We start from the raw sequence: 14,062 nt of genomic DNA, 5'->3' as shown, positions 1-14,062 counted from the left end.
AGCGGATATCAGTGGTGGAGGGTGAAGCTGTTCAGGAGCACAAAGGTGGGGGTGAGCAGTCTGCAGCACAGACTAGTCACATTTTGTATTTCTAAATGCATCCAAACTAAAGCCCAGCCCCTAGGACTACACAGAGGAATCTGTCAGGGTGCAAGATAAGCCAAGCCGGCATCAGGATACACATGAAACTAACAGCCGACAACCCCGAGTAAAACCCACGGTTGGACTTTTGATCGGACTTCAGGGCTGCCATAGCCACGATCGCCCAACAACACCCCCTCCCCCTGTGCGCGCGTGTCATCGAACATATAACATATAAAGGGACCTATAATCCACAAAAAAAGTCTAAATCATAACACAAATCCTACATATATAGTATCACGGCTTCTGTAACAATTCATAGAATAAAAGTAAATAATTATTGAACCCGGATGATGAACGCCATAAAAAAACTGAAAAACAAAAATTATGATTTTTACCTATTTAATCCCACAAAAAAATGCTATAAAAAATGATTTAAAAATATGTACTCCAGAATGATACTGTTGCAAAGTACAACATGTCCCACTAAGACAAAAAAGAAAAAATGTTATGCCACTTGGGAGACGATAGATTTTTCCCCAACAATAGGGTTTTATTTGGCAAATTTAGTAAAACGTAAGAAAAAAATATTCAGGTATGGTGTCCTCTTGATCGTATCAAGCCATAGAATAAAGATAACATGATTATTAGGGTATAAGGTGAACACAAAAAAAAAAAAAATCCAGTACAGAATTGATGTTCTACTCTTTCCTTAAAAAAAAGCTCATACATTTTCAACAATAGGGAATACCAACCCCAAAATGCTAACACTGGAAAAAGCATCTCATCCAGCAAAAAAAAAATGCCATCACATGGCCCCAATAACGAAAAAGCAAAAATGTTATAGCCTTCAAAAGGTGCCAATGAGGAAACTAAAATCCTGGCAGCTGCAGGGCGCTCCTTCCCTTCTGCGCCTCGCTATGCGGCCATAAAGCAAGTAACGTCCACATGCGGGGGGGTCTCTGCATAAGAAATTGCATAAGAAATTGTAAGATGAGTTTTCTCTTTTTATCTTTTGGAAATGTGTAAATTTTTGGGCTAAATAAAGGTATAACCGACAAAATTTTACCATTCTAAATTTCACCTCCATTTTGATTTAATTACTATGAACAATCTTCTTAAAAGCTGTGTCTGATAGTTTGAAGGGTGCAGATTTGAAAATGGGTTGATATATAATGGTTTTTAAAATGTTAAATATTTAAAATTTCATTCAAAATAGTAATTATTTCCAAAATAGTCAATTTGTAAAACCGAAATTTGATTTGTAAGCCTCGTGACATTAAAATAAATTATCCAGACATTTCAAAAATTATGAAAATGTAAAGTAGACATATGGGAAATGTTATTCAAAAACATAGGTGGTAAATCTATCTGCCTGAAAGCGTGATGATTTTGAATTTCAAAAATGGCAATTTTTTTTTTTTTATTCACAATTTTTTTCCTTTTTTTTGTAAATAAACTCAAAACTTAGCCAGAATTTACCACTAAAATGAAGTACAACGTGAGGAAAAACTCATAGGGGCAGATTTACTTACCCGGTCCATTCGCGATCCAGCGGCGCGTTCTCTGCACTGGATTCGGGTCCGGCCGGGATTTATTAAGGTAGTTCCTCCGACGTCCACCAGGTGGCGCTGCTGCGCTGAAGTTCCCCGAAACGCACTGGAATACACCGAGCCGGGCTGAGTGAAGGTAAGTGCAAGCTCCGCAACTTTTTTTTTTTTTAAATGTGGCGGTTTTTCGGAATCCGTCGGGTTTTCGTTCGGCCACACCCCCTGATTTCCGTCGCGTGCATGACAGCGCCGATGCGCCACAATCTGATCGCATGCGCCAGGGGCAATTCAGGGAAAATCCGCGCAAATCGGAAATATTCAGGTAACACGTCGGGAAAACACGAACCGAGCCCTTAGTAAATGACCCCCATAATCTCATAATCGCTTTGATAAGTAACAGTGTTTAAAAGTTATAACAATGCATGTCAGAATACAAAAATTGGGGCTGAGCCTTAAGCTATAATCTGGCTACGTCCTTAAGGGGCTAAACCTTTTTTGCTGGAAATCTCCCACCGGTGAGAGATATTTTTTCAAGTCTGTTCTCCAGTATGGGCTAACTGGCAGCAGCCTTATGATGTCTTTTGCTTTCCTCTGGATTAACACTGTAGAATTTTTGTGTCTTTTTTAAACCCAATCTAATTTGATACAACCACCCAAGAGTGCACGTACAACTGGTCCTCTGGGGGATGGGCAAAATTCTTAAAGAAGATGGCAGATATGCATTTTATATGGAACCAAAGACTGTTTAAAGAGAACCCGTCATGCACAATAACCCCCTAATCTGAATATATTTTCATAAACTGCCATTAGAAAGCATTGTCTCTATCCCTTCATTGTCCCTCTACATGCCTGTAAACTTAAGCAATGAGGTCCTAAAGCTGTATGTAAATGACCTGTGAAATGTCCAATGAGTCATTAGCATATTCAAGCTGTCCAGCTTATTCATGAGTGGGAGGCACAACAACACCCCAATGCATGACTGACAGCCTGTATAATGATGTGAGGCTGTATAATGATGTGATGGCTGCTCCATGTGCTTGCTGGTGGCCACGCCCCCTGCAGCCTGTGTGTGTATAGGAGAGATACAACAGCTCCAGGATGCAGCCATGTCTGGTACTTGTGTAGCTGATGTCTGTGTCCCACACGTGTATTAGGAGGATGCAGCATGTCAGCAGATGCAGCACACACACTAGCAATGCTTTACTATATATTACACACAGACATGCGCAGGGGGAGGAGAGGGAAGGGGGAACAGGAGTGACATCACTGCCTCTGACCATGTTATCAGCCTCATTTACATAATAAAGAATACATGATTTTATAATGATAAATGTATGAAATAACTAGATAAAGGCTGGGATGGGATCCTTGTGAGCTGCTCCAACAGGTAGTAGTGACAGGACAAGTGACACAGACCTGATGACAGCTGTCCTTTAAAGAGACAGTCCTTTCATAGCAATGGTCTTTATAGTGTTGTAATTTGTATCTACAATTTATGACAATAAATGTAATCTATTTGTTTTTTTTTTCTTGTAATAGGACTTTTAGGAAGTGATCCCACAAAAAAATCTACTCCACGTATGGTCTTAAATTTTGATCTTGGTCCTGCTGCCACGGCTCTTTCTCCACTTGCTGTAAAAAACGGCTTTTTGCAATTGTATATTAACGAGGTTACCTCGGAGATTCCTGTTTCTGCTTTAACACATGTAGGACCTTTCCTAGAAGATGAGCAGATTCCAGAAATACTACCCATGATTATTGAAGTTACGAACTGCAAGATTATATTGAGAGTGAGTATCTAAGCTACACATTTTTTTGGTATAATAGAAAAGGTTTCAAAATTCATCTTGTAGATTACTGTTTTTAAATTTTGAACTTTTAGTTTTTCTTTTTTTTAAAATTTAACATTTTTTTTATTTTTACTATTTTCCCTACCCCCTAAACTACTTTAACCTAGGGCCAATCAAATGTTTAACACCTGCGATCGGTGCTAGCAGCAATCACGGGTGTTACCAGTGTATGTTTACTGCAATATGCAGAAAAGACCCATCTTGTATCGAGAGGGCTCAGCCCATGAGCCCTCTCCTTACTCCCGTAACCGTCGTACTGATACATCAAACGTCGGTAAGGGGTTAAGAAATGTTCTTGTACACCATTTACTGTGTTCACAATGTGACCTTTTTAATGGAAATCTACAAACAAAATCAAGCATGATAAACTGGGGCATTTACTCATAGATCCAGGGAAGTGACTGGTAATATCCTTATATTTGTTATCCATGCCCTTGTTCTTCTAAAATAAACTTTTAAAATTACTCTAATGAGCCCAAAGAGCTACCCTAGGCCCTTTGTGATCTGGCTTTACAGAGTGTTACTGTCTCACCCACTTATTTATTTGACTTTAAATATGTCATTTTCATTAAGGCATAAAACATAGTTAGCAACTTATCTTTAGGTGTACCATAAATGTAAAGTTTTTTTTGATTATGTATAGCGCTATGGTATATGACTTATAAAGTTGCATTTTTTAGCTTGAACGATTTTCCAACTCCACACTGACTTTACCATAAACCTGTTGTGCTAAAACAACTTGACTACTACAAGTGGTAAACATTACTGAGAAATTTGTTGAGGACAAAGAGTGAATAATTGCCAAACATTCACTTTTTTTTAAAAAAATCACTTTATTGGCACAGAAATGAAACGGTAGGAGCCTTACCTGAGGTACATCAGAGAAAACATACACCTATATGCAATTATGCGTGTGTTAAAACTCCTGCACAAAAGTAGCCATCTAATAAACCCCTCCCCAACATTTACATAGAACACATTTACACCAAAGATCACTGCAAAATCAGATACCCCAAATATGGTGGTATACAGCTGTATAGGCAAACAACTGGGCAATAAAGAGAGAGAGAGAGAGCGCCATTTAGAGCAGATTTGCATTGTCACTTAGGCTATGAAATCCTTATTTATGTGGCAATTGTGTACAATGTGACTTTTTATTTTTGCAGGATGAGATGTACTTTAGAGATACTGTATATACTCAAGTATAAGCCGACACGAGTATAAGCCGAGGCACCCAATTATACCACAAAAAACTGGGAAAACTTATAAGCAAAGGGTGGTAAATGCAGCCACTAGCCTTAAATAAAATGTCCATATAAATAAAATGTTCATTATTGAACCCCCTCAATAATGAACCGCCCTGCGGCCACCACCCCCTTCATAATGAAATGCCCTGCGGCCACCACCCCCTTCATAATGAAATGCCCTGCAGCCATGACCTCTGCATTAATGAAATGCCCGGTAATAATGGCCCCTGCATTATTTAAAAACACTGCAGCCATGACCTCTGCATTAATGAAATGCCCTGCAATCATGGCCCCTGCATTATTTAAAAACACTGCAGCCATGGGCCCCTAAATAATAAAATGCCTAGCAGCTATGCCCCCTCACAGCCACCCCCTCACTAATGAAATGCCCAGAATCCATGGCTCCTCAATAATAAAATGCCCAGCAGCCATGCCTCTTACTAATGAAATGACTTGCAGCCATGGCCTCCACACAAATATAAATGCCCTACAGCCATGGCCCCAGTACTAATGAAATACCAGAAGCCATGCTCCCTTAAAATAATTAACTTTTATTCCTTACTCGAGTATAAGGCGAGGCACCTAATTTTTCCACAAAAAATGGGAAAAGCTATTGACTCAGGTTTAAGCCTAAGGTGAGAAATACACTGGCCATAGCCTCCACCCAGTATATAGATAGGCAGCCCCCTGGCACCCAAGTATATAGGCAGTTAGCCCATTACCCCGAGTATACAGACAGCCAGCCCATGCCCCCAAGTATGTAGGCAGACAGTCAGCCAGCCCATGCTCCCGAGTATGTAGCCAGTCATCCCATGTCCCCGGGTATATAGCCAGTCATCCCATGCTGCAAGCCAGCTTATGCCCCTGAGTATGTAGTAGCCAGTCCTTGCCCCTGAGTATGCAGCCAGCCAGCCCATTTCCCGAGTATATAGCCAGCCAGCAAACGCCCTCAAGTATATAGCCAGCTAGTCTACACCACCAAATATATAGCCAGCCCACTGCTCACCCATTTAATAGCCAGCCAGCTATTTTGTATTGCTATAATACTACTGGCATGTTACTTAGGGTATCCGGTATCCGGTGAACACACAAAAAAAAGTCAATCATTTAAAGAATTGATCATACATTTTGATCAATAAGGTATAGCCAACCAAAAACAGCAATGCAGAAAAAGGCTTCCAACATAAAAATTAAGTACTCCCTACAGCTGGTGGAAAGCAGAGGTTGTCAAATAAAGGGTATAGGGGCCAAAATAAGGAAGGAAGCCCTAGGGTCCTGGAAGTTTTAGTCCGCATTGTTTGTCAACATGGGTTTCTCCCGCCAGATCTCGTCAACAGAGTATCCTGTGCTTACCCTAACCTTAGATCTAAGAAACCTTAGAAACTTTCCAGTTTCTGAAAGAAAGAGCGGGGCGGGTTATTGGGACACCTGAAAAGTGTACAAAAATTTCAGGATGATGCCCATTTTGAACACATTTATGCGGCCAAACTATGATAAAGTTCTTCTGTCCAAATCCCGCTTTAAGTCTAAAGTTTGGATAGTAAAGGAGTAAAGTTCAAAGGAATTAACTGGGAAAGACCACACGGGATCCAGATGCCCAAGTATTTTCAAAGTATTTTCCATCAGAAAGTGAAAGATTGGGAAAAGTGAACTTTGTGTCTTTCCTCCAATGACAAATTCAAGGTCCCGGTCTTAGAGAAATTTACTTCAAAGTTACTTAAACGTGCAAACCAGTGTAGCTTTCTAATGATAACTGGAAGGGAAATATGAGGGTTTGTGACATAAAACAATAGGTCGTTTGCCTATAGGGAAATGCTCCCCAATTGTGTTTCCCCCCTTTATCCAAGCTAGCACCAATTGCTTTGGCATGGTGCTCTACCTTGTCCCGTCCAACACAGTAAAGGGTTTGGAAAAAATACCATTAACTTTTACCCTGGCTGTAGTGTGTTGGTACGGGACCAAGATCATGTCCACCATACCAGAGCACAGACCCATCTTTCATAGGTTCATAGTTTATACGGTTGAAAAAAGACACATGTCCATCAAGTTCAACTAGGGAAGGGATTAGATGAGGAAGTGATTTATGGGAAACTATTCTATATAACATAACCATCAATGTTAATTAGGTATCATCTAGACCAGCGGTGGCGAACCTTTGGCACGCGTGCCAGAGAGGGCACACAGAGCCCTCTCTGCAGGCTCGCGTACCATCTCCTGGGTCTCATCAAAGTCGGAGCTCGGGCAGCCTTGAGCTGATCGTCTCTGCTCTCACTAGTGATGCCTTAGTGAGACAAGAGCAGCCGATCAGTGTCAGTGCCCGCCCCTCCTCCTCTTCAGCCTGGGAAACAGTGGAAGAGAACGGCAAGAGAACGGCAGCTCACAGAACAGAGCTGACAGCAGCAGAGCAGAGCAGTAATAGGAGGTCAGGAGCTGCTGGGGCTGCTCACACACATGTGCACACTTACAGAGGTTCTGGCAGGTGACACTAAACCAACTATACATACTTGTGGTTTAGTGTCCCAAATCCCCCTGTATGACAGCTGTCTGTGGCCACATTGCCTGTATCTGAAGTGCTCATCACCTGCACAAGGCGTCCAGTGAAGCCAGGACAACCCCACAGTAAGCACCCTATGCACAATGTAACCGGGTGCTATGCTGCATTACTGGCAGTGTGGTGCAGGTGATGAGGGCTGAGGCAATGGTATATGTGGCCACAAACAGCAGTCTTATGGGTGCGTACACCAAAGTATGAAAAAGCGCCCAAAAAATTCACACCAGAGGTTTTAATTTTTGTAAATGTATACAAACATTGTTAAACCTATGTAAATATTTTATCCCTGTGATTGTACTGACCCACAGAATAAAGTAGACATGTCATTTGGGGTGCACAGTGGAAACTGTGACATATTCTTGTGGGCTTGGATTTTACAAAGGCATTTTTTTAACCAATTTTACTACATTTGGAATTTTTTACCACTTCCCAGTACAGCTAATTCGATATTAAATACCATCACTATGAATTGCAATTTTTTACGCACAGCTCTTTCACGGTGGGGAGTAAAAAATGGAAACGCAAAAACAAAAAGCGAGTAAAGATGGCAATATTTGGTCCATGAGCAAGCTAACTTATCACAGTCCCCTAGTCTCTGCATCTACTCAGGACTACTGTCACTGTATGGGGGTAATGATAATCAGTATATGGCGGTAATATGATATTCATCACTATATTTTTATAGCATAGTATAGAAATATTATTGGTAACATTGGCCTTTCTATAGTCTTTATTACCAGAATGATGCTATTTATGTGGTTGTAAAGGTGGCAGCATCATATGGCAGTATTATTTGTCTTATTGTTAGGTGGTATTGTGGACCCATTGGGCTAAATTTCTGTGTTGGCACCTCGTGATAGAAACGTTGGCTTTGGTTTGCAGTTTGGGCACTCTCAAAGGTTCGCCATCACTGATCTAGACCCTTGTTGAAGCTCTCTGCTGTCCCTGCTGTGACCAGCGCCTGAGGCAGGCTATTCCATAGATTGACAGGCCCTCCATACCCCTTATCATTTTTGTGGCTCTTCGTTGAACCCTCTCCAGCTCCAGGGCATCCTTTTTACGGACCGGAGCCCAGAACTGGACAGCATATTCCAGGTGAGGACAAACCAATGCCTTGTACAGTGGTAATATTACATCCCTATCTCGAGAATCTTGCGATCTTGCCATCTGGCCTGGGCTCTTACCTAAGGGAAAGTCCAATACAATGCTCTGAAACCCCGTGAACGGGGAGTCTAATAATTCCGAATCCTCACAGGACAGGGGCCTAGTCTCTGACACTTAATCGTCAATAAGAGTTTTCGTACGATCTGCTGCCATATGCCCTAGGATATTTCTAAGGATGTAAAGGGACTTGTAGGAGGTCCAGAAAGATCTGCCGCATTATGGATAGGCTCCGCCCCGAAGAATTGGGATGAAGGAGGCCAGAGCCCTAGGGTGAACAAAATGCACCAGGGACTTAGCATACTTATTGGCACATTCGTAGCAATCTTTACGGTCCCTTTTGCAGTAATTTGCTTTTGCAGAGACTATCTTTGAGAAGATTGTCATTTGTTTATCAGACAGTGGATCCTATCTAAGAATATGGGTTCCATTTCAATAAGTGATGGCTCAAAAGAAAAAAACTAAGGCAGCTAAAAGCCTGGTGCACGGAAGAATAGAAGGAACAGCCGCATGTCTGAGGATTAACAATCCTCCACATGTCCACCAGCTTCAAGGAGTATATGCAATGTCAGCATTTGGGACGCCGGGTGCAAAGGCCTGTTGCATCTAAAGATGGCTCCATCACAAAATTGAAATCTCTTCCCACCACCAGACGTCCATCCACATAGGTCTTTTAAAAACGTAGTGCAGGTCCGAAATTGATCATGATTTGGAAGATAAGTTAGCAACAGTGAACAGTTTTTAATAAATCGATAACCTAAAAAAAATGTACCTCCCCTCCTTAAAAAGGGCTTAAATACCTTCACAATTTATGTACACATGTGGGCAAAATTGTTGCTACCCCTTGTTTAATAAAGGAGAAACCCACAATGGTCACAGAAATAACTTGAATCCTGACAAAAGTTAATTTTCATGAGTTTTTTTTTTTTAAATTCTGTTAAAGTATGGTTGAAAAGCAATGTCTGCCTTTCTTTGTCAGTGCCTGTGCAACATCAATTTACTCTGAATCTGGAATGTTGTACTTGGCCTGTGCAGAATAATGGGATCCTTTGATCCAGTGTGACCAGGGCCAGATTAAAGTTGGTTGGGGCCCCTGGTGCAAAATATGGTGGAGGCCCCCACTGCGTGTCTCAGATACATATCCTCCTGCTCAATATCTACTATCCCCCAGTAATAAATCCATACACAGCCGCCTCCCCTGCCTGCCATGAATCTACATACAGCCGCTTCACCCACAGTAATAAATCTACAAACAGCTGCTAATCCGCCAGCAATACATCTACATATAGCCGCCAACCCCCAAGTAAAACCTCTAGATACAGCCGCTAAACCCCCCCAGGAATACATCTACATATAGCCGCCAACCCCCAAGTAAAACCTCTAGATACAGCCGCTAAACACCCCCAGGAATACATCTATAAACAGCCGCCTCCCCCCAGTAATACATCTACATACAGCTGCCTCACCCTTGAGTAATAGATCTATATACAGCCGTCTCATCCCCAGTAATACAGCTATATATAGCCAACACCCCCAATAATACATCTACATACAGCCACCAACACCCCCAGTAATACATCTATATAAAGACTTCACCACTCCCTATAATACATATATATACAGCCGCCAACACCACCAATAATACACCTATATTCCTACCCAGTACACCTACCCCCTGTTCTACCCCCGGTACACTCACCCCTTGCCCACTACACTCACCCCCTGTGCAGTAAAAAAGCACTTCCTGCCCAGTACTACATGTGTATATATAGCCCCAAATAAGAACATTGTACTCACCCTCATTGGACTAATTCTGGTGTGTGTCTTGTCACTGCACTGCATGTGCCAGGACGCCGAAGCCCTGTACGTTCCACAGGCTATGGCTGCCTGCTAGGGTAAAACTGAAGTTTAGCACCCGGTTCTTTGCATCGGCGAAAAGCTGGATCTGGATATATAGTCGGCGAATCGTCCACACATGGTTAAAGAGGTGGGGGACCCTCTCGCTCACCCTTTCTTCTGCACTTAGTGTATCGATAGTTTAGCCTCTTTTTTTACATTTCAAATGAAAGTTTAATATTGTTTTTTTTTAGTTAGTGAAAATACTGTATCACTTTATTTTTATTGACCTGCAGAGTAAAGGTAGGATGTAATTGAAACTAATAATCAAATTTGTATAATAGAAACATGGAAATACGTTTGTGTTTTTTTTTTTTTTTTATTTCATCCCACAAGACTTCCCACAGACTTCTGCATGGGGCAACCCTTTCTCTTAAACTTGCAAAAATACATATCTCTACACACATTTATATACATCATATACATACATAGATACATACAGTAAATAGACATAATTTATTAAGTACATTCATAAATCAGTATATAAACATTATATACACACACTTAAAGTATATAGAGATCAATTGCACAAATACAGAATATACACATCATACACATGCATACAGTACAGTAATCCTATACACATCAAATACACACATGGGAGATTTATCAGTAGTCGTATGTAGGTTCTTGGCATATAATTATTGCAAATTTTTGGAGCCGCCAATCAACCTTTGGAGCTCTGGGAAGCCGAAAGGAACCTGTCCTTGAGCGCAACCCCCCAGGTATGGGTTGATACAATACTCAGTTCCTATTTGGGACCCTTTTAATGTTGAGCAGACAGATTTTGATTGCCTATGTCGCTTAAGAGGTGCCGGGAGCAGTAGCCGAGCAGTATGCAGTGCTAGGACACGCCCCTTGCACATGTATTTATAAATTGTCGGCGCCAGTTTTGTGTCGAGGCTGGAAAAAGCAGGAAAAATGTGTGCCTTTAGTGGCGTGTTAGTGCTTATTCAAGAGTTTGCACAACATGTTTTGCTGACATGCACCACAGTTCTATCTGCGCCACAATTCTGCAACATGAACAAAGTGCACCAAAATAAAATGGTGCACACTTTCAGTGCAGTGCCCCATATTAATTCCTTCACAACTGCTATATGCCTCCTATTTGTACATGACTTGTGCAAGTGCAAATAGGACATTTATAAATAGTTTTGATAAATGTTGGACATAGTTTATATACAGCATTTACATGCACACCGTACACATGCATCATATTGATACAGTATATGGATAGCATAAATACAAAAACACATGGTGGAAGTAGACAGCAGGCGATTCCTAATCCAGTCTCCTGGAGAAATTGTTGACCTTATTTCTTTTTACATCTCCTCTAAACAAAAAAAAAATCTGTATTATTTCATGTTATAATACACAACTGTTGATCTTAATGCTCACGTATCCGTTTTGTGAAACAGGATGATGGTCCATGTATTTATCCCTCTCCAATTGTTCCCGAGCCTGTAGCTTTTTCTGTAGAAAATCTCAAAGTTCAGCGACGAGAGGATGGAGTTTTCCAGGTCACTGGTAGGTGTACTGGCTCTGTAATTTATTTAACATCTATATATTTTTTGCATATTTGTCCTTTAGTACTTGGAAACATGCTTTTGGTGTCATATTAAACATAAGAATCTTTGCAAAAATAGCTGGTTTTCTGCAGAAAGAGGTGTGTATGTTGGATAGAGAGATTTAACTAGTGTATAAGATGCATATATCTAGTCAGACCATATTAAGCCTTCAAAACATTTGAATTACAGATCTTGTGTATACTTTTGTAGCCACCAATGCCAATCCAAATGCCATATATTACAGCCTATGTTAACTGTAGCAGTAGTAAATAATGAGGAGCATGAGCTCACTGAATACAGGGTTGAATTCAGAGGACCAAACCCAGGCCATGAGATAAAAATAACTATAATAGAACTGATAAATGTCATTAGACACTTACTTGGCAAATTTTAATCAAGTTCGCACAACTAAAGGTCAAACTGATTGTAATGTGCAGATAAAAAAAACTGATGGCATTTTATATATGTGAACAAACCCTTAAATCTTTGAATTTTTCTATTCTAGTGTGGAGTAAGAATTTACTTTGTCATGGCAAGTCATGCTTAAAATAATTTTATTTTGTTTTTTCTTTTTTTTAGGGCAGGAATCTTTCAATCTATTTTCACTGCCTACAAAAAAGGCATCTCAAGAACTGCCTGACAGCAAAGAGGTGAGATGGAAAGAAGTTTTGGGTGCACACTGTATCAAAACCTCAATTTTTAATTGATACTTTAATACACAGAACGGTTCAGTTCTGTGTTTCTGTCATTTTCGTTACTGAATGACTTCTGCTGTTGTACAGACTCCTAGTAGCTGTCTGCGGGGGATTCCTCAGAGGAGACATGGGGCAGGGAATACTTTTAATAGATGCGTCAGGCGATCAGCAGTGCAGGAACCACGTCATCAGGGAGATATCATGAACTGTCCATATGGGTTTCTATAACTCTGAGGGCTTCCCCTGACACAATTTCTATAAATTATTTCATGTAATTCAATTAAAGAGAACCCGTCATGCAAAATAACCCCCCTAAACTAAATATATTTTCATAAACTGCCATTAGAGAGCATTGCCTCTATCCCTTCATTGTCCCTCTACATGCCTGTAAACCTAAGCAATGAGGTCCTAAAGCTGTATGCAAATGACCTGTGAAATGTCCAATGAAGCATTAGCATATTCAAGCTGTCCACTCTATTCATGAGTGGGAGGCACAGCCACACCCCCAGTGCTTGACTGACAGCCTGTATAATGATGTGAGGCTGTATAATGATGTGCTTCCTGGTGCTGGTGGCCACGCCCCCTGCAGCCTGTGTGTGTGTATAGCAGAGATACAACAGCCCCAGGCAGCCATGTTACAGCAGAACATGTCAGATTCATGTGTAGCTGATGTCTGTCTCTCACCTGTATATTAGGAGGATGCAGCATGTCAGCAGATGCAGCACACACACTAGCCATGCTTTACTATACATTACACACAGACATGAGCAGGGGGAAGAGAGGGGATGGGTAACAGGGGTGACATCACTGCCTCTGACCATGTGACCAGCCTCATTTACATAATACAGAAAAGATGATTTTACAATGATTAATGTATGAAATAACTAGATAAAGGCTGGGATGGGATCCTTGTGAGCTGCTCCAACAGGTAGAGGTGACAGGACAAGTGACACAGACCTGATGACAGGTGTCCTTTAAATATTTCTTTGCCCAGATGGTTTTCCAACTCACAACCTCTACTCTCTAGCATAGAGATGCAGAGCCTTTAGCCACTAAACTATGGATTCACTGGCTGACAATGGGAGGATTTTATCTCACTATTCCATGAAGTTACACTGGGACATAAGTTCAATACACTGGTATATAGAGAGAACTCTTCTCAGAGCTCTCTCTATATATCACTACATTATTGCTGCTGGCTCCGCTATGTGCTAGTGATGGGAATTACGGCTCTTCTTAGTGAGCTGGCTCATTAGGCTCCACTCACTAAGAAGAGCCGTCTCTTGTGGCTCCTGAATGGCTCCCTATTGCATGTATATTTGGGGGTTGCAGTCCAGCCAGTCACCTCATTCCACACCACTTTTAGCCCGATTGGTGAGCCAGTTAGGGGTGGGGTTAAGTGAGCCATCGGCTTGTTCGCGAACAACACATCAACACTATGTGCTTTTTGGTGCTGACGCCCA

At 41.2% G+C, this 14,062-nt stretch overlaps 1 protein-coding gene across 1 annotated transcript in view; it reads left to right on the top strand.

Annotated features, from left to right (window-relative positions):
• BLTP3A (bridge-like lipid transfer protein family member 3A) overlaps positions 1 to 14,062 on the top strand; it is a 135,489-nt gene that overhangs the window by 97,162 nt on the left and 24,265 nt on the right. The window contains exons 18-20 of the mRNA XM_072137197.1: positions 3,171 to 3,421; positions 11,755 to 11,863; positions 12,484 to 12,554. Of these exons, the coding sequence (XP_071993298.1) occupies positions 3,171 to 3,421; positions 11,755 to 11,863; positions 12,484 to 12,554 (431 nt within the window). The remainder of the gene's footprint in view (positions 1 to 3,170; positions 3,422 to 11,754; positions 11,864 to 12,483; positions 12,555 to 14,062) is intronic.

Source organism: Engystomops pustulosus, chromosome 2 (genome assembly GCF_040894005.1).
Source record: "Engystomops pustulosus chromosome 2, aEngPut4.maternal, whole genome shotgun sequence".
NCBI classification, from domain to species: domain Eukaryota; kingdom Metazoa; phylum Chordata; class Amphibia; order Anura; family Leptodactylidae; genus Engystomops; species Engystomops pustulosus.
The sequence above is the reverse complement of the archived record's forward strand: the minus strand, read 5'-3'. Positions and strand labels throughout refer to the sequence as shown.